Raw genomic sequence first — 19,246 nt, forward strand, 5'->3', positions numbered from 1 at the left:
TGTAAAAAAATTACAAAGATGCGCATTTGAAGGAGGGGGAGGTGAGATGTGTGTTGTTGTTGTGTTGTTCGAGGGCTCCTCCTTGCGCTCTGCTTCTGTGTGTGCCGCTGTGCTCTCTTTTGTCTCTCTATCTGTCTCTGTAGTCTCTCCTCTGGTCTCTTCCGACCTCCCTCTGACTCTGCTTCTGTGTCTTCTCTCTCTCCTGCTGCCTCTTCTGTCTCTGCTGTCTCCTCTCTTCTGTGTCTTCTCCTACAGTCTTAGTTTATATAGTAATCACATAGGGTGGTAACATAAAGTGGGTTGAACATTAACAAATCAACAAAGAGGGGTAGGACCATTTCTCCAGGAGATTAACAAAATCTCATCTAAGGAGATTACTCCAGAGATATTCTCAAGGGTCGGGTCCAAACAAGAGTGTGTCAGGGTGTGTCCCTTTCTTCCTTCCTCAGCTAGTAATCCACTTAAATAGTTGTAGTAAATCTACTTCAAATATTTCTAGCAATGTCATTCTGTATGAACACAGTAAGAGATGTATCAAACTTAAAGTTTGGTTCTTTCTGTGGACATCTCACTATATTTTCTAGACCACAGTCCTCAGGTCAGGTTAGTCTTCCTAACCCCATCAGGGTCCTAGTCTCATAGTTACTTTTGGATCATGACAGCATTTGTCTATGACCATGTTCTCAAGTTATAGTTGAATATTGTGGCTCTTTGGCCTGGCCCATTTCTATGCCAGGGTAGCTCACAGCTTGCCGTGGGAGTCCATTCCATCCCTCGTCGGGACCCTGCTTTTGGGGTGCTAGGAACTAAGGGCAACTGAGTCAGAGAAAGCAGATGCCAGGAGTAAATATTGTTGGAGTCAATCAGCTCCTAAATTACAAAGCATAAAATTAACTATCTTCCTTCCATACAGAAAGTCCATTGCTCTAAGGTAAACTAAGTTCCTGTGGCAAGGCTGAATGGACAAACCCCATGTTATCCTACCGGACATATTTGTCATCTTATCTTCCTTGACTCAGGTTTTTGGACCATATGTTGTGTCAGTAAAAACAGTAGAAACAGTAAAACAACCATATGTTGTGTCAGTAAAAACAGTTTTGTAGCATAGTTGTGTAGTTGTGTAGCATATGTTGTGTCAGTAAAAACAGTTTTGTAGCATAGTGGCATTAGTTCTAGGTCTTTCTACTTTGTGATATTGTCTCGTGTGTCTTATTTGCTCTTTAACTCAAGGATAGTTGTCCTTGAGTTGTACAGTGTCTCACTGCACGAGACCAGTGAGACAGGAGCCTTGAACATGGAGTTGAAGGGGAAACCTCTTCCTTAGGCGGTGTCCATGTGACCCTGGAATCCTGGAAATTACAGAGCGGGGGAGAATAAGTGGGTGGAAATGAACATCTGTGGTGCTTACCATATATCTTGAGCTTAATATTTGCTTAAGAACCATAATATCATTTTTGAGAGTCTGTTGAGTGTGTAAAGTAGATGGTAGATTCTAGACATTGATTATCTGGATTCTAATCTTAGACAGAATAGGTATATGTTTTACCTTACGTAGTCAGGTAATCTCCCTCGTGTTATTTTCCCCAACTGTAAAATGGCCAGAATGATAGCACCTGCTTCAGTGCTTAGAAAAGATTATTTAGCTTCATAGTCCAGCATGCAATATACAATTAGTTTGCTTGGTAAAAGTAATGAAAGAATGTTATTCCCATCTTTTAAATGATAAAATGGACATGCAAAATGAACTTAGCTCAGGTACACAGCTTGTGATGCTGGGATAAGCGCAGGTACTCACCAGTATCTTATGGTAGTCTCAGACATAAGAAGCTTTTCTCTATCCCAGTATGATTCAAGGCAGTTTATTCCATTGATTTGCCCTCAATCTGTCCATCTGCCCATCCATCTATCCATGTACACATCCATCCATCACTGTAAGAACTCCTCCTGCAGGACACACTTTTAAATCTCTCCATTTCCCTACAGTTGCTACCTTCTCAGTTCCTCTCTCTCATCTCCACTTTCTTCTCTCTCTTTACATCATCATTATCAAATATGCAACATATTTACTTTGTTTTTAATATGTCAGCCCAAATAGAATATAAATGTTGTGAGGGAAAGGAGTCTTACATGTTCCAGTGTTATGTGAGGATTTAGCAAATAATTCTGAAACACATGAACATACTTGGTAGATTATAATGGTAGGAATTTTTCCTACTGAAGGCTGAAGATGTTTCGTGTTGTCTTGGCATCATCATGTAATTGTAAGGCTCTTAAAAGACACACTGTTGCTTTATATTGTAGCATTCATAGCACTCTGTACGGAAGTCTTTTGTTTTGTTTCCTTTTGTGTTTGCTTTTTGGGTCACACCTGGCAATGCACAGGGATTACTCCTGGCTCATGCACTCAGGAATTACTCCTGGCCATGCTTGGTGGACCATATGGGATGCTGGGAATTGAACTCAGGTAGGCCACGTGCAAGGCAAATGCCCTACCCACTGTGCTATTGCTCCAGCCCCATCTGTAGGGAATTCTTGATCCAGCATCCAAGGGATGGACAAGGAGCTCTGGAAATCCATCTGGGAACACTAGCTCACATTTATTAACAAAGGCCAGGAAATTTTAAAGTGCCACATAAAACCCAAAGTGGAAGAAAATTCTGGTTTCACACACAATGAGCTACAGTCTTAGAATGTCAGCAGGTTATGTATACTAACATCTATGAATTACTACATAATGTTACAGGGGGTAATATTTGTTTAAAACAGAACCTTAAAAATGGTGCTTAGGCTTTTAGCCTGAATTGACATAATCCTTACTTTATTCTCTATGTGGCCAAAACCTTGATTTTTTTTCTTTTTATTTTTGGGAGCGGAGGGTCACACCCAGCAATGCACAGGGGTTAGTCCTGGCTCTGCACTCAGGAATCACTCCTGGAGGTGCTCAGGGGACTATATGGGACGCTGAGAATCGAACCATTCGATTCGGGTCGGCCGCGTGCAAGGCAAATGCCCTACCCTCTGTGCTATCGCTCCAGCCCCTGATTTTTTTTATATATAGTAAGCCTGTATCCATCAGATCCATGCAAACCAGACTCATTTAGATTTTTTAAGACATGTTGCCTCTCATCAATTCTGCTGCCCATGAAAAGTGTTCAAGTTGTTGTCACTCATTGCTTTGGACTTGTAATCTGAGGGATTGCCCAAACTTGAATGATTTTTGTCCTAGAACTTTAAATTCCCCTGTATTCTTCTTTTTCTGGAGATCCTATTTACTTCCTATTTAGATCCTGTTCTGGAGAACTTATTCTGAGTTCCTATTTAGTCCCAGTTTGTCAGAGTACATGTGGTGTAAGAAAGCCTTTGTGTGTATATTCTGAATTAGTGGTAGAGATGGAACTCTTCTTCCCAGAGCTGAAACCCCATGCCTCTGACATCTCACGATATACATGCCTCTTAGATGTGCTTTTTATTTTGAATTCATCTCTTTCCACAGTTTAACCACACAGGACAAGGAAGTATCTGCAGCCAGGCCATCATGCTCATCACTGATGGGGCTGTGGACACCTATGACACCATCTTTGCAAAGTACAATTGGCCAGATCGAAAGGTAAGTTCATACTGATGCTTGTTATACTATACAGCCTTTGTTATAACATCTTGTACTGTATTCTCCAAACTATCCTCAGATCAGTACCCATGGAGACAGAACCTCATAACGGCCTATGGTTTCTCTGCCTGTGTATTTTTTATTGATCCAAATGAAATATTGTGGCTTTTCTTATTTAATAAGGAAACTTTTCTGTTCTTTTCTTTTTCTTTCTTTATTTCTTTTTTAATTTTTTTTTTAATTTTTGGGTCACCCACCCAGAGATGCTCAGGAGTTACTCCTGTCTCTGCACTCTGCATTTATTCCTGATAGTGTTATGGGGACCCAGGGAAATGCTGAGGATTGAATCCAGACCAGCCATACGCAGGGTAAGTGCCCTAACTCCTGCACTGTCGCTCCTGCCCCAAAGAAACTTCTGAAGATGGAAAGAAACCCATAACCTATGTTCAACATAATCAGGAAATAGATTCATTGCTAAGCATGCCTATTCTATTTTTATGCTTTTGTTCCTTCTTCTTGGGCTCTCATTACTACCCATAACCTCTCTGTATCCCTCAGTTATGTTCTTGTCAAATTATATTCTCTATCTTAATTATTTCTTTGCTTTCCAGGTTGATATTTATTTACACGATGCACCCATGTGTGGTGGTGTTATTGGCAGATATTACTATTTTTGGTAACTTTTGAGGTTCTAGCCCAGATACTCTTTTAGTTACTACCCAGTTTGAAATCCCAAGGGAGCTTTGAAATTATGGATACCTAGAACCTGCTTCATATACCACCAAAATCAAAATCACTAAGTACGTGATCCAACCATCGAAATTCTAAATTGTTGAGTGGATTTATCACCAATCAGCAAATTGGAAGTTGATGATCTGTATCACCTCAATGTTATAATTTTAACTGTGGAGAAAAAGGTTATTTAGAGGAAGTAGTGTCATGATGGATTAAGAAAAGAACTTTCTTTTCCCCAGGTGTCAATGACACAATTTCTGTAGGTACAAGATACTGTCTAGCTAAGTCCATTCTTATCTTTCTGCTTTATACATTTGATTTATGGGAACCAAACAAACTGTGCTTAGCAAAAGAAAATAGAAGACAGTGACAACTGTACCTGGAATTGTACCCAGAGAGCATATCCTCTGCTAGGAGCGTGAGGTGCTGTTTTATATTCTCTTATTCTTTGACCCCTTGTATTATATATATGTTAAATTCTATTATCATGGAGTATGAGTCTGAAGCTCAGAGATACATACATTTTATACAATTAGTTTCCAGATAGGAGCCAAATCTGTCCTCTGGTGTACAGCCTTAGATTTGTTATTACCTTTGAAGATAAAGGTCACTGCCATTGTCACTGTCGTCCCATTGCTCATCGATTTGCTTGAGCGGGCACCAGTAACATCTTCATTGTGAGATTTGTTGTTACTGTTTTTGGCATATTGAATACGCCACGGGTACCTTGCCAGGCTCTGCAGTGCGGGTGAGATACTCCTGGTAGTTTGCTGGGCTCTCCGAGAGGGGTGCAAGGCAAACACTCTACCTGCTGTGCTAATATGGTATTCAGACATGGCTTTCGGCTAAGGAACATTCAGGAAGAAATTTCACAGCATGCAACTCCCATAAAAACAATGCAACTCTCTTTAGCACTGACTAAAGTATTGACCCCTTTGAATAAGATGAGGTTTACTGTTGGACAAAATATTTCTGGATGCAGGTGGCGTTTTGAGTAATGACTTACTACGTAGAGTCTAGTATTTGTCTTACTAGGTAGAGTCTAGTACTTGTCTTCTAACAGTGGGTGAGGTGAAGGTAGGAGAATTGTAGATACACTCTCACTTCCACAACACAGCACAGTTCAGGGCTTATGGTTGGTATGCATGCATATATGACCCAAAGTTGTCTGCTGAGGGGACTGGGAAAGAGGCCATAGAACTAAAGAACATGAGTAGGGACATGAATATTTTGTGGTTAAGTAGAATATTCATAAATCCCATAGGACCTAAGAGCTTGTGGAATAAGAATCTCAAATAAAATAAGTAAAGCTGCTCCATTAGCACCACATATGCTATTGTGCGAGTCATACATGTTACAGAAAATGAATCCATTTAGCGTAGTAGGCATAAAGGACTTGAATCTTGGTGGAATCTACTACCCAATGGCTAAAAGGTACCCAGGAAAACTAGTATTGAAATATATTACCCTTGTTGACAGGGAGAGGCATTGAATGGGCACAGCAAAGGCATTATTCTGCAGACAAAACACGATTTCAGCACGTCTTTCTGAAGAAACAGTATTGACTTAAGACCAGATGCTTTCCTGAATTAGTTAGATAATGGAAATTTCAGTGTAATATAAAGTGTTTTCATCTACTTATAAAAAGTATTTTTAATAAAGAGCCAATTTTCTTTCTAGATTAAAAATGGGCCTTTTTCTATGAACAAAGATTGATAGCAGATTCCCTTCCTTCCCACCCCATATCATTCAATTCAATTTTATGACATCCATCTACACATACATAAACATTCAGCTTATTAACTTTTCTGGGAAGAAGTAGGTAAAACATTTACCTGAGACTCCAATTTGATTTACCATTGTGTCAACATGAAATGATATAATATGTATAAGCAGACCAAACTTTGCTCATAACTACATTGTTTTGAACCATATATATTACAAGACAGTTGTTGCTCTAGTTGGCTACCCATCACTCCCTCCCTCCCTCCCTCCCACCCTCCCTCCTTTCCTTCCTTCCTTCCTTCCTTCCTTCCTTCCTTCCTTCCTTCCTTCCTTCCTTCCTTCCTTCCTTCCTTCCTTCCTTCCTTCCTTCCTTCCTTCCTTCCTTCCTTCCTTCCTTCCTTCCTTTATTTTTCGATCAAATGTAGAGGTTCTCAGGGTTTACTCATGCATCTGCGTTCAGGTATTACTCCTGGAAGCTATTGGCGTGTGGTGCAAAGGATCAAATCCAGATCCTATATAGTACATAGGATCAAGCCTGGGTCAGCCGCAATGCAAGTATCCTTCCGGCTGCACCATCTTGATTCCAGATATCTGTTTCTAAGCTTATAATTTGTTTACAAGTTCATTGGCTACTGACTCTCATTAAAAAATCTAGAGACCATATAAATAAAATTTTTGAGTTTTGGTTTCTCTCATAAAAGGGAACTCTTTGGAGTCCTCATTCCCATTTGACCGAACTGGAAATAAACAACTACATGAGGTAACTTCGATGGCAAATGCATGCTCCTAACCCTAACTACTCTTATTCCTCTCAGCTCACCTCACTCATGTGCTTTTCATACTTATGTGTATGAACTTCAGAACACAGCTCAGATGAACTGAACTTACTGTATTATCCAGCCTCTGTGCGTCTGCTTTTTTTCTTTGGGGTCTGCTTAAGTTTTTCTTCTTTTCTCCCAGCGAGGCCTAAACTTCAAACTCCTTCACAATTGTCAGATGAATAATATAACTTCCATGTCTAGACTGTCATTACTTATGAGTCTGTCCTTCCTCTTCATGGGTTTAGTGAGTCCATGAGAGCACGTGTTCCCTTCTAAACTAGATTGTAAGGCTGGGGTGGTCTGAGGTCTGTGGCTGTTCGGAAACAACTGTGGGACATGAAATTGAGGACCTGAGGTGTGCCTCCAGAAACATCCAGAAAAACTACTAGACCTCAGTTTTACTGTCTCAAAGGGATGATTCTGCAACAATCAGAATAAGCTTGGAATTAGGCCTTTCCCAGTCAGGCCTTCAGATGAAAGCATATCCCCGTGAGCACTTTGATTACAGCCTTGTGAGGCTGCCAAGACAAGATCTGGTCAGCTGTGCAGGTTCCTGGACACTCGGATGTAATAGATGGGTGCTGATTTACGACAATACCCATGTGGGAACTTGTTCTGTGGTGAAGAATGTAGCACTATCATATCATTGCTCTTTGATTTGCTCAAGCGTGCACCAGTAATGTCTTGTTGTTAATGTTTTTGGCATAACTAATATGCTCCAGGTAGCTTGCCATGATCTGCCATGTGGGCGGGATACTCACAGTAACCTGCTGGGCTCTCCAAGTCGAAGGGAGGAATCAAAACCAGGTCAGCCGCATGCAAGGTAAATGCCCTACCTGCTGTGCTATCGCTCCAGTCCTGTGGCAAAGAATCACTGTCACTGTCACTGTCATCCTGTTGTTCATCGATTTGCTCGAGCGGACACCAGTAACTTCTCCATTCGTCCCAGCCCTGAGATTTTAACAGCCTCTCCTTACTTGTCTTTCCCAATGATTGGAGGCTTCTTTCAGGTCAACGGAATGAGACCTGTTATTGTTACTATATTCGGCATATCAAATACTAATAGAAAATAAGAGGAGAAAGGAAATAAAATTATTTCCATAGAAAAGTGATAAAATATCCCCAAACCTACTGACCTAAAATAATAATGAATTGGATCTGGAGCAATAGTATAGTGTAAAGGGCACTAATCTTGCACTCAGATGACCTGGATTTGATCCCCAGTACCCTAGGTGATCCCCTAGGCACTTCCAAGAGTGATCCCTGAGTGCAGAGCCAGGAGTAAGGCCAGAGCACTGCCAGATGTGGCCCCAAACCATAATAATAATAATAATAATAATAATGATAATAATGAATTATTTCCTAAAATTGGTTAACTGTTGAGGTGTTGGGGGATCAGTGATGAGGCTACATGCATTGAGGGGACTGGCTGCCTCATTCTCTCCAGGGTTTTTCTTCTCATGCTTTCTAACCTTTTAGGAATCATTGGTGGGTTCTTTCTTCCTAGTCTACCAATCTGGACTTTCCCCATTGTAACAACTGGGTTCCAAGAAAGGGAAAGCTGGAGAAAGTAGGGGAGAGGCCAGGGAAGCTCTTGTGGGTATCATTTTTTAAAGCTACCTACTCAAAGCAACTGCTTAATAAACCATTTTAGGATGAATGGGCAAAAGGAATGCATTATTGGTGATTTAACTATGAGTCTATGAAGGCGGCATCATGATTGCGTATACAATGTGTCCCTTGCCAGCTTTTTATTTCTTAGAGTAGAAATGAGGAGCTATTTATTCATTTATTGAATGCCATTTACTTTTGCATAATATTCACTGGTTAGTGGCTTAATGGCAGCTCTTCCACACTTAAAATAAAATATGAACTCCTCGAACATGAAAGGGACTCAGCCCAGAAATAAAACTGCCTACCTCTTAAATAAGAAAAATGGTCATATCTGCTATCTGTGCCTTCACTCTTCCAAGAGAACTAAAACAAAATTCATGAATGTACTGATCATTACCTTTTCTGATACACAAGGCAGAGAGGACCGAGCTGGATGGGTAAGAAAATGTTGCTGGAGTGATTTAATGAAAGGCTGGCAAACTATGGCCCGGGAGTAGTTGTCAACTTTGTGTGACCTTTGGGTTGTAAATGATTTTATTTTTAAGTGGCAAGGGAAAAAAAGGTGTTTTCTATTTTATTAAACCCAAGGAGAAGATATGCTATGGTACTTGGAAATTTCATGCAATTCAGATATCTTTGTAGATAAATAAAGCATTGTAACATAGCCATACCCAATTGTTTACATGTTGTCAGTGGCCAATGGCAAATTGAATTGTTGTGACAGATGCCATCTGGCCCACAAAGTCTGAAATATTTACTATTTAGCTCTGAAATAATAGGTTTGCCAAGTCCTGATCAAAAGGAGATTTGGAAGAAATTTAACATCAATCCATATATTGCTAAAAGTCCAAGATGCCTTTAGAATTTTATGAATGAGTTGAATTTAACATGAGTTGGTAGGGACAATTTGTCCCTTTCTTTCTATTGCTTTATTGCTACTTGATTAAATAGAACAGCCACACTAGTCAAAGGTGGAGAGTATAGGAGTGGGGGTGGAAATATTTCTCTTGATGCTATACCTGTCTATACTCCTTCATCAGGAAGTGATTCTTTCTCTTTTTCTGCCCTAAGAATTTATTTATTTATTTATTTGGCTTTTGGGTCACACCTGGCAGTGCTCAGGGTTTACTCCTGGCTCTGCATTCAGGAATAACTCCTGGTAGTATTGAAGATCATATGGAATATCAGGGATCAAACTCGAGTAGGCTGCATGCAAGGCAAGCACCTTACCATCTATACTATTACTCCGACCCCTGCCCTGAGAATTTTCTCTTTTCCTTTCTACTTCATCACTGCTTCTCTTGGGTAGGCCACAGAATGTGGGGACATGGTTGTTCAGAGATAGAGTATGCTGCAGTAATGTCTGTGGATTTACCTCAAGATCATATGTAACTGTCTCTTGATCTACTTTCATGGCTGTGACAAGAGCATGTGTCAGAGAGTCACCACTTTAGGATACTGGAATAGCAGAGGGAAAATTCTGGAGTTAGATCCCAGAAAGCCGGAGATTCCAAAGTTTTTATTTCTGTTAAAGGAATTGCTGTACTCCCCATCATTGAGTTCGGATCAACCCACCTGTGGGTGATTACTTTTACTCTGCCTTGCTGTCTACTTTTGGGTGGGTAGTAGAGGTACATGACAACTGGCAGTGCTCCGGGATTACCTCTGACTCTGTGTTCAGTGATCACTCCTAATAGTACTCAGGGAAGCATTTCAGTGCCAGAGTTCAAACCAGGGTTGGCTGCATGCAAGGCGAAAGCATTAACTCCTGTACTATCTCTCTGGCCCTCACTTTCTGCTTTAGAGAATGAGATTTGCTGGTTACAATCCTAGCAGAGTTTGCATCTTAAATTGTTTCTGTTGTCTAGGTGTAGAGTGTGGGCAAGGATCCTCTGCGCCTGCCTGATGTCATGGCACAGTGTGTCCTTGGTTGTCTGTGGAGAGCTGACCAGCAGCACTATAATGCTCATCTTATTGTCCTTCACTGAGTCTCCCACAATAATGGGGTTTTCCGTACCTACATCTATAAAATACAACTAACAAGAAGTAGTTCTTCATGAATTCGAGATGTCAAGTGCTATAGTAATTGTTTGTGTGTATATAATTTGCACAGAAACTCCACAGCAGGTCTCTATTGTTTTCTGTCCCTCCCAAATGAGAAAGCTGAGGCAGTAAGCACTACCTGACTAGTTCAGTTCTTGTAGCTATCAGGAAACGTAGATGACCACCCTGGAGGTGGAATTTGGAGACCATGCCTTGGAGAGATAGCATGGCAGGTAGGGTGTTTGCCTTGCATGTGGCCGACCTAAGTTCAATTCCTCCATCCCTCTCAGAGAGCCCAGCAAGCTACCGAGAGTATCTGGCCTGCATGGCAGAGCATTGCAAGCTGCACATGGAGTACTTGATATGCAAAAAATATTAACAAGTCTCACAATGGAGACATGACTGGTGCCCGCTCAAGCAAATTGATGACAACGGGAGGACAGTGCTACAGTGCTACAGTGCTACAGTGCCCTGAACTGGGAGGCAACACTTGGAAAGAATCAATGGCCCGAGAGCAGAGAGAGCAATGTCTCTGAGACAGGGCCTGGGAGCAGGAGTGAAGCGTTTTCTTGGAAAGAAAACAAAAGAACAACAGAATGTCAGAGGCTTGAGGATCTCAGGACCCTTTGAGGCTGCAGACAAAGAGCATCGGGGGCAAATGTGGTCCCAGGACGAGGTTGCCTCGGTATTATTAGCTGAAGGACTGGGGTCCTCAAAGGTGAATGAACTACTTCCATTACTGGCACGCTGTGTGCTTCATTGTCAGTTACCTTCCCAGCCAAGGAAGGGCCTGAGAAAGACACTCAGGACTCAGGGGCCTGAGGAGGGAGCAGTGCAAGGAGAGGTGGAACAGAGGCAGCTCCGGGTTTGGGGAAAGGAGAGTGGTTTGGGACACTGTTGGAGATAGCTGTCTTGTGAGCTGGGCCCTCTGGATCTCCAAACGAAGCCACTAAAGAACTCTCTTAGGGTTTTATTTAGGATGGTGAGAGTTTTAGATCTACCTGAGGGGCCTGGGTGCTAGTGGAAGGCTCAGGAAAACTCTCCGTTCTTCTCTCTCCCCCAGGTGTATGCCACTTTGGAGTGCAGAGTTTTTCTTTGTCATTAATATGGTGGAGCTGTCATGACTATAATAGTGTTAACATTTATGTTCTTTGTACCAAGTTACTGCACCTCCATACTACCAAACTGCCACGACACTCCACCACTGTCCTTTAGTCACTCCCAGTCCACCCACCTTTCCCTGCAGTCCCCCCAACTGAAACAGAGATTTCAAGCAGAATTGGGATTTATCCTTTTAAGAACCCAACCTTACATAATCTTAAGCAATTTGGAAGGAATTTTGCTTCCTCCGTCTCTCCACCCCCACCCCCTACATCCCCTTCCCTCCAAATACTTTGTTCCCTTGTCAGACTTTTAAATGGTTTTACAAAGCATTTCTTCAGCTTCCTTTTTGAGCCGGTTGAGAGGAACCAAGATTTATTGAAGAGGAAACAACTGGGAAGGAATTAAGGTCATGCTCTGAAAGAAAGTCCTCAAAGCACACCTTTCTCCACCAGGTCACCCCCATCCTGGCTCAGAGTGTTCCTCATTGCAGAGAACCAGATTAGAGCAGGGTATTGAGAGTTATGGGGGTTGTCAGCAGTCAGGGGAAGTAGAGGAATAGGGGTAACCATTTAGAAGGGGTGGTCATTCATTCCTCCAACAGATACTTCTTAAAAGCCCACTCTGTCTCAGACCGCTGCGTGAGAACCTAGGAGTAGAAGGTTGAAAAGTACATTCCAGGGAGAGATCCCTGAAAGCATATTGCAGACAAGTGAAAAAAAAGGCAAACAACTGGGTAAGTCTCCTGACTGAAAGGAGGGGCTGAGACAGGGAGTGGGGAAAGCCTCTCTGAGGAAAACCTGTGTGACTGGCATAGCTGGGCAGGGAAGGAGGGGAGGGATATGTTAAAAGGCCCTAAGGAGGTGAAGTTGGGTGGAAGGTGGCTGTAGTTGGTAGGACTGTCATGACCTGTGGGAGACCGGTAGGACATCAGGGGCCAGCTCCTCTGTTTTTTATTGGCAGAGAGGGAGCTTGGATTGTAATTTCAAGGTAGTGAGGAGCTTTGTGAGGCTCCTGTACAGAGGAGACAGGAACTGTTGCTTTCCAGAAGTCCTCTCTCACTTCCTCCAAGTATGGGGAGGTTCTGGGGGAATCGATGTCAGAGGTGTAAGGCCTGGTCTGTGGGCAGTTCTGGTGTTGATTCTCCTCATAACTGATAATAAAACCAGGGGCCTAAATATTAGACTTCTGTTTATTTCCTCTGACTGTTTCAAGAGACCCCTCTTTCTTACTACTCTTTTATTTCACTGTTCACTTGGTGGTCTCATTTCTCTGCTCTCTCCTTCTCTCCTTCCCTGACTGAAGTCACATGTTGGCCGGAAAGTTTTGGGTGAGTTTGTGTCGTGCTGTGTTCTTTAAAGGGAGATAAATCCTGAAGCTGTCTGAGGAAACTAGTAGGAAGGAACATTCATTTCTCCTGGTCAGTCAACGGTATGACAGGAAAAGACATTTCCAGTCACCGTGGTGAGCGCTAATGCAGCCTCTCCTCGCTGCTGAAGGGAGAGTTGAAACGGTTCGCTGTTTCATGGTTTATTTTTAATTACTTCTGCTGATATTAGACATTTTGTGAGTGTGACAAAGAGAACACTATGAGACAAGTTAGGAACAAGGTTCACTGAGGTGTGACTGCCTGCCACTGAAAAATCATGTCAGGGTTTAAGACCCTGCCCAGCCCTCCCTGTTCTGCCTCTATAAGTGCTTCTTTTTCTGGCCTCCATGTTGGGGGGCCTTTGGCCACCACCCAGGCACTACAATTTTCAGAAAGCAGTGAGAAGGAGAGTGCACCGTGCCTAGTGAACCCCACTGCCCTCCACAATTGGCTATCTAGGAGTCACTCATTAGTTCTTGGGCTTTCCCTATTATCATATTTCTCTGCATAATTGTTGCAGAGCTTTATTTGTTTGCTTGTTTGGAGGCATCTCCTGATGGTGCTTGGGGAAAATCAAACCCTGGCCTCCTACATGAGCTCCAGTATAGTGGACTGAAGACTGAAGATTTCAGCCTCTAACTACAGATTTTATGTCCAGATATTTGTGTGTGTGTTTGTGTGTGTGTGCGTGTGTGTGTGTGTGTGTGTGTGTGTGTGTGTGTGAGAGAGAGAGAGAGAGAGAGAGAGAGAGAGAGAAAATGGGGTGGCATCATTTATATGAAGTTTTACAAAGACAAACATGCCACTATCACTTAAAAACAGGTCACAGTGGTTATGTGATGGTGATGATTACTCAGTCAAATATGGTGCTTGCTTCAGTTCATTGAGTTCTTAGGTCTTCATAGGTAAACACTTCTATGGCCATTCTCTTAACACGCAAGGAACTCAAGCTCTTGGTCATCGTCACTGGACACAGAGCCCCTAACCATGAAGCATGGCCCAGGGGTGGGAGGGGAAAGGGGGGCGGGATGTTGTCTCTGATCTTAAGCCACATCCCCAAGCCACCACATCCTGGGGCACTGGGCTTTGGAGGACTTAGTAAAAATGGTTCCTGGGTTTCATTCCCTGCAGGCTCCGCCTTGAGACTGGTGTTGAGACCACTCAGAGAGCATACTCTGCGTCTCAGTGTTCTGAGGTTTTTGTATGTGCGTTCCCAGGCTTATTTACACTGGAGTGAGTTGAGAAATGCCACTCAGCACAGTTATAGCCTGGACATCAGGCAATGACCAGTTAAAGGCAAAACCTTATAGTTATTGTAACAGAGACAGTTAAAAATGATGGAACCAGGAATGAGTGACCTCTGCCCACATCCTCCCATGTTTCCAGCATCTCAGCAGTCACACTCACAAGCTATCTCAGTCTGGTGCCAGATAATCTCATCAAGGGCCATAGTCCAGAGACTCATTGTCCTTCTCTCTCAGGAGAGAGCGTAAAACTACACTGACTACACTGCCATAGCCATGCCTCCAGACCTCAAGTCAGGCTGTTTCATTTGGGGTGCCCCAGAGAGGGGGGCAGGTGAGGCCCTTTCCCACCCCAAGGGACCCAGTCCCGGCCTCTGAAAACCTTCAAAGCTCATAGAACTCAACCTCCACCAGGCTCACAGCAGCTCTCTACAGACTCAAGTCGAGCCTCACCCACAAGTTAACCTATTCCTGGACATCTCATATCTCACGCCACTCATACTCCAAAAGCAGTGCTCCACATTTGATGGGGTTTAAAGTAGAAGACAATCAACCTTAGAGGGAAATATATTTTTACAGATATATATATATATGCATATATATGTAAGCACACAAGGCTCAATCGTTAACAACATATTAGTAATCTCTTATAGAGGGCTTAATGGTCCTTGGGTGAAATGAAACAATCCTCACACACTCTTCTCTATGAAAAGCTTTCGGAGCATTTTCAGTGGTTTATTCATAACAAACAGTACAAAATAAATTATTTCGGTTCGGGGCCGGAGCGATAGCACAGCGGGTAGGGCGTTTGCCTTGCACGCGGCCGACCCGGGTTCGATCCTCGGCATCCCATATGGTCCCCCAAGCACCGCCAGGAGTAATTCCTGAGTGCAAAGCCAGGAGTAACCCCTGAGCATCGCTGGGTGTGACCCAAAAAGCAAAAAAAAATAATAATAAAAAAAAAATAAATTATTTCGGTTCTGCTTTGGGGCAGGGGTTGGGCTTTGGGATGGAAACATCCAAATATGATGGTGGGAAGGTGTAATGGTGGTAGGATTGGTGTTCAAATATTAAATGTAATCAAATATTGTGGACAATTGTATAAAATTATAATAAAATTTTTTAAAAAAGAAAACATAGTTACTAAGGGAAAGGGGGATGGAAAGAAAGGGTAGAGGGTGATCGGCTCAGAGAATCCTATGCTTGTATATAGATAATGGAGCTACAACCTGAAATTCTAGTTTTGAAAATAAATAATAAATCAAAATTTTAAAAAAAGAATAATTATGAGGAATCTTGGAACTGGGATGGCTCACGACCCAAGTTGTTGAGGAGTTGGTGATAATAGAGGGCATATATACTTCCTTGTTCTTCATTTTTTGAAACTTTACAATGGTTTTACAGTAAGCACATGGAGGGTTTGTGGTGAAGTTTCTGTATATCACCCACAATGATCATGAACTGGCTTATGAAGATGGAAGTGCTATTCCAAGCACCTTGTGACATGCAGATTTACTTTGGTATGGAGCTGAAGGACCAGGACCACTGAGTCTTAAGGTTGGTTTTTCCCCTGGGACAATGCCCAGCCCTTACACAGTCAAGTCTTTTCCTCCTTTGAAGGATGGCTGCTACCTCTCCACTTTCCCCCACCACCAAACCTCAGCAATTTATCCCCCATGTTTCAGTGTTTACAGGATTTGATGTGATCTCCTAACTAGATTGACTATCCTACCCTTTCACATCATCCCTGTGCAGGCACAGAACATTTCTGTGTTGGAGGAGATCTACCTTCAGATCCTTGTCCTTATTTTAGAGGTCAAGGGAGCTTAGCTTAGAGAAGCAAATAGCTGTGATGGCCTAGATACAGAAACCATGTCTCATCTATTGGCTTCAATATGGTATGATTGTCTTGTTTGTGGTTTTTTGGGGATTGTTTGTTTGGTTTTTGTTTTTTTAAGGGGGGTGATTTTTATTTTACTTAAATGACATAAAGAGTGATCTGAAAATTTTGGGAGGTGGCCTGAGGGTTTGAGCCATACCCAGTGTTATTCAGGGACTAGTCCTGACTATGTCTAGAGGTCACTTATGGCATTGGTGTGGGGGCCATCCATCCATGGAGCCAAGGATTAAATCAGAGCCAGCCACAGGTGGGGAAAGTACCTTAACTCTTGTACTGTTTATTTGGCCTCATGATCTCCCATGGATCCCCCTTGAGAGTTCCATCTTGTCAAAAGCATATTGGAAATAAAAATAAATCTTGGTACAGAAACACACGAGGAACAACAACAACAAAACAATCCATCAAATAATTGTTAATGCTAGATGAAGAAAAGAGAAGACCTGGGATTCTTGGAGGTGGAAACTGCAGGAAGGTGTTACTGTTTTTGCAGTTGATGGAGCAGATGGGAGACAGGAGATGAGAAGGGAAGAAGAGATTATGGAGACTTGGAAGCTGGCAGTCTAAATCTCTGGAAGTGAACTGGATGTGAGAGGATGCACTGCCCGCAGGTGCTGGGTCTCTGAGCTCCTCTCGCAGGTGAAGGGTCCTGGGAGCCAGAGCTTGGACTTTGGAAGAGTAGAAGGATATGATGGCATCAAGTCCATGAGTCTTAGGGACACCGCAAGTAAGATTCATTCCTGGCTGCAGGGATAAGTGGTCATATCAGGGGGGGAAACCTTGCTAGAATCATGGCAATTAGGCACCAACAGGAGGCAGACAAAAGGGTACAAGTCCCCTCTCTTCCTTCATCCTTACAGCCTCACTAGAAACGGCTGGCAGAGCAAAGGTGTGGTGTGGAGAGCCCAGCCCCATCCCACCAAGCCTCGGGACTTTGGGGCTCAGGCACATTGCGTTATTATCAGGCACACTCAGGAATAACTGGAAGCTAGCTGAATAAGTTTGACATTATTTGAAGGCTAATGACATGCCAACTTCCTGATTCCTGGATTTTAATTTTTCATGGACAATTGAGTGGGGCTCTTGGGGAGGTAAGGCTTTTTGATGGAGAGAAAGGCTGGGCCCTGGATGCTGACAAATCCATGTTGCCCGCTGGTGAATTGGGACTCACTCTACACCCCATGCCCTGTGATTTGGAATTGGCAACAATGTCTTGCTGCCAAACTCTGCTCTGGGCCCAGAGTGGGAAAAGTACAAGGTGCTGCATCATCATCATCACCATGGCTGCCAGCCATGGAAATTGTTAAGGTCCCTCAGACACAGTTAAAATGTAGTCGTGCTGGATGAATTCAAGATGGTGTAACAATATTTTTTTCAGATGTGGAAAATAGAAAGTGCTCTTTCCCCCTTGAATATGGATTAATCTTATGTGATGTCTTGGTTGACTTATAAGAAGATTAAAGTATTGCACTGCATTTAAAAACATCCCAGGCCTTTCCTTTCACCTGTTCCGTGAATAAATACATCGGCAGTACCCTTTTTAACTTACATTTCTCGCACCAATCAAAACATACTGAGTTGTGATTCATTTAAAAAAGTTTTAAAATAAATAAATAAATAAATAAAATTTTTAAATTTTTAAAAAAGAAGATAAAAAACAAATAAAAACAGACTGAGATGTATTTTACTATTACATATCATTAATTAAGAATACATACTAGCTAATGTTCTTCAATATATACGTGCAGTCTGTATATCACTGTGAAAGGCAAACAGGAGATTTTGAGAATCCCTTTGCTTTTCTGTTTGTTAGACCTGTTCTAGAGTGCCAGTCAAGGCTGACTTCATGGTGGGTGTTCAAGACTCTTTTTGAACTGGATGGCCCTGGCAAGTGTTTGGATTTCCATGTGCTATAGTTTCATTATCCAGGAAATAGGGGAGGGGGCAAGGACCATGCCCCGTGAACAAGGTTTTTGTGGGTAGCAGAAGAGTAGAAGTCAGAGTCGAATAGTCAGTGGCAGAGAGAAAGTGGTAGGATGTTAATAATGGAAAGGAGATTTTGGTATGTAAGAGTCTAGGTTAGGCAGAGATGTCTTCAGGCAGCCTCTGTTCTGGGAATTCAAAACAGGATCTGGACTTGTAACTGGCTTGGGGTTGCATGTTAATACCTGAGAGGAGTTGGAAGTGCTGAATTCTTCAATGCAGAAGTCTTGTATTATATTCTGACTTCCTGTGCTCCCTTCCTGGCACTGCTTTCTCTTCCTCTGTGGCTTGCGTTTCCTATTTATGAGAGACAGTGATTGTGAACAGGTAGGTTCCAGGTGTCCCCAAACTGAAAAGTGCTTCTAGGGAGATCCAGGTGAAAACAGGCTGAGTGCATGGTGTATGTGTATTATCACATCAGGGCACCTCTAGGCCCTTTCATTTGGGAGCAGCACCGAGCGGCCTGGAGAAAGGGGTAGAGCACACTGGAAAGGTGTCTGCTGTGATGGGTGTTAGGGGCCTGGAGAAGAAGAGAAATTGGCTTTGAGAAATCAGCTCTGCTCTTCTGTCCTTGGTCACTTTCAAACTTCACATGCATTTTAATTGAATCATGTTTCTTTCTCATTCTCAGATTTGTTTCATCAAAAACATTGCCTATTCTCCACACAGCACCCACAGACACAGGAAACTGGATAGAGATGAGCTGACTGAATCCCCAAATTCTACTGGTTTCCTGCTCTGTACCAGAGTCAGGTGAACCCCAGAGAGAGGTCCCAAGACACAGCCTCCTCTCCTCCTCACAACCCAAGGCTCTCAGGCATGTGGAGCACACAGCCATCTGAGAGTATGGAATTGCCAGTCCCATCCCCTCTATCTCAGATATGTTGCTTCCACATGTCCACCTTTCACTCTCACTTCCTTCTGATCGTTACCCAATGTCTTTTCAATGAGATCTTCACTGATAACCTAATGTCAAGTTTCCCCCTGGTTCTAGCTCCAGCCAACTTAGCGACTGCTTTCCTGCTTTCCCATCTTAGAACTCGTTAGATCTACTTGGCAAGAAAGTCAGCTGTGTCTTGTATCCCATGTATTAGATCCTGGATACTA

The 19,246-nt window shown here is 42.7% G+C and overlaps 1 protein-coding gene across 2 annotated transcripts in view; it reads left to right on the forward strand.

Moving 5' to 3' along the window:
- The window catches only part of CACNA2D3 (calcium voltage-gated channel auxiliary subunit alpha2delta 3), a 999,345-nt gene that overhangs the window by 558,065 nt on the left and 422,034 nt on the right, over window positions 1-19,246 (forward strand). For both annotated transcript variants that reach the window (XM_055135106.1, XM_055135105.1), the window contains exon 11: window positions 3,494-3,607. In XM_055135106.1, coding sequence (XP_054991081.1) covers window positions 3,494-3,607 — 114 coding nt within the window. The remainder of the gene's footprint in view (window positions 1-3,493; window positions 3,608-19,246) is intronic.

The sequence above is a fragment of the Sorex araneus genome, chromosome 4 (genome assembly GCF_027595985.1).
Source record: "Sorex araneus isolate mSorAra2 chromosome 4, mSorAra2.pri, whole genome shotgun sequence".
Lineage (NCBI taxonomy): Eukaryota > Metazoa > Chordata > Mammalia > Eulipotyphla > Soricidae > Sorex > Sorex araneus.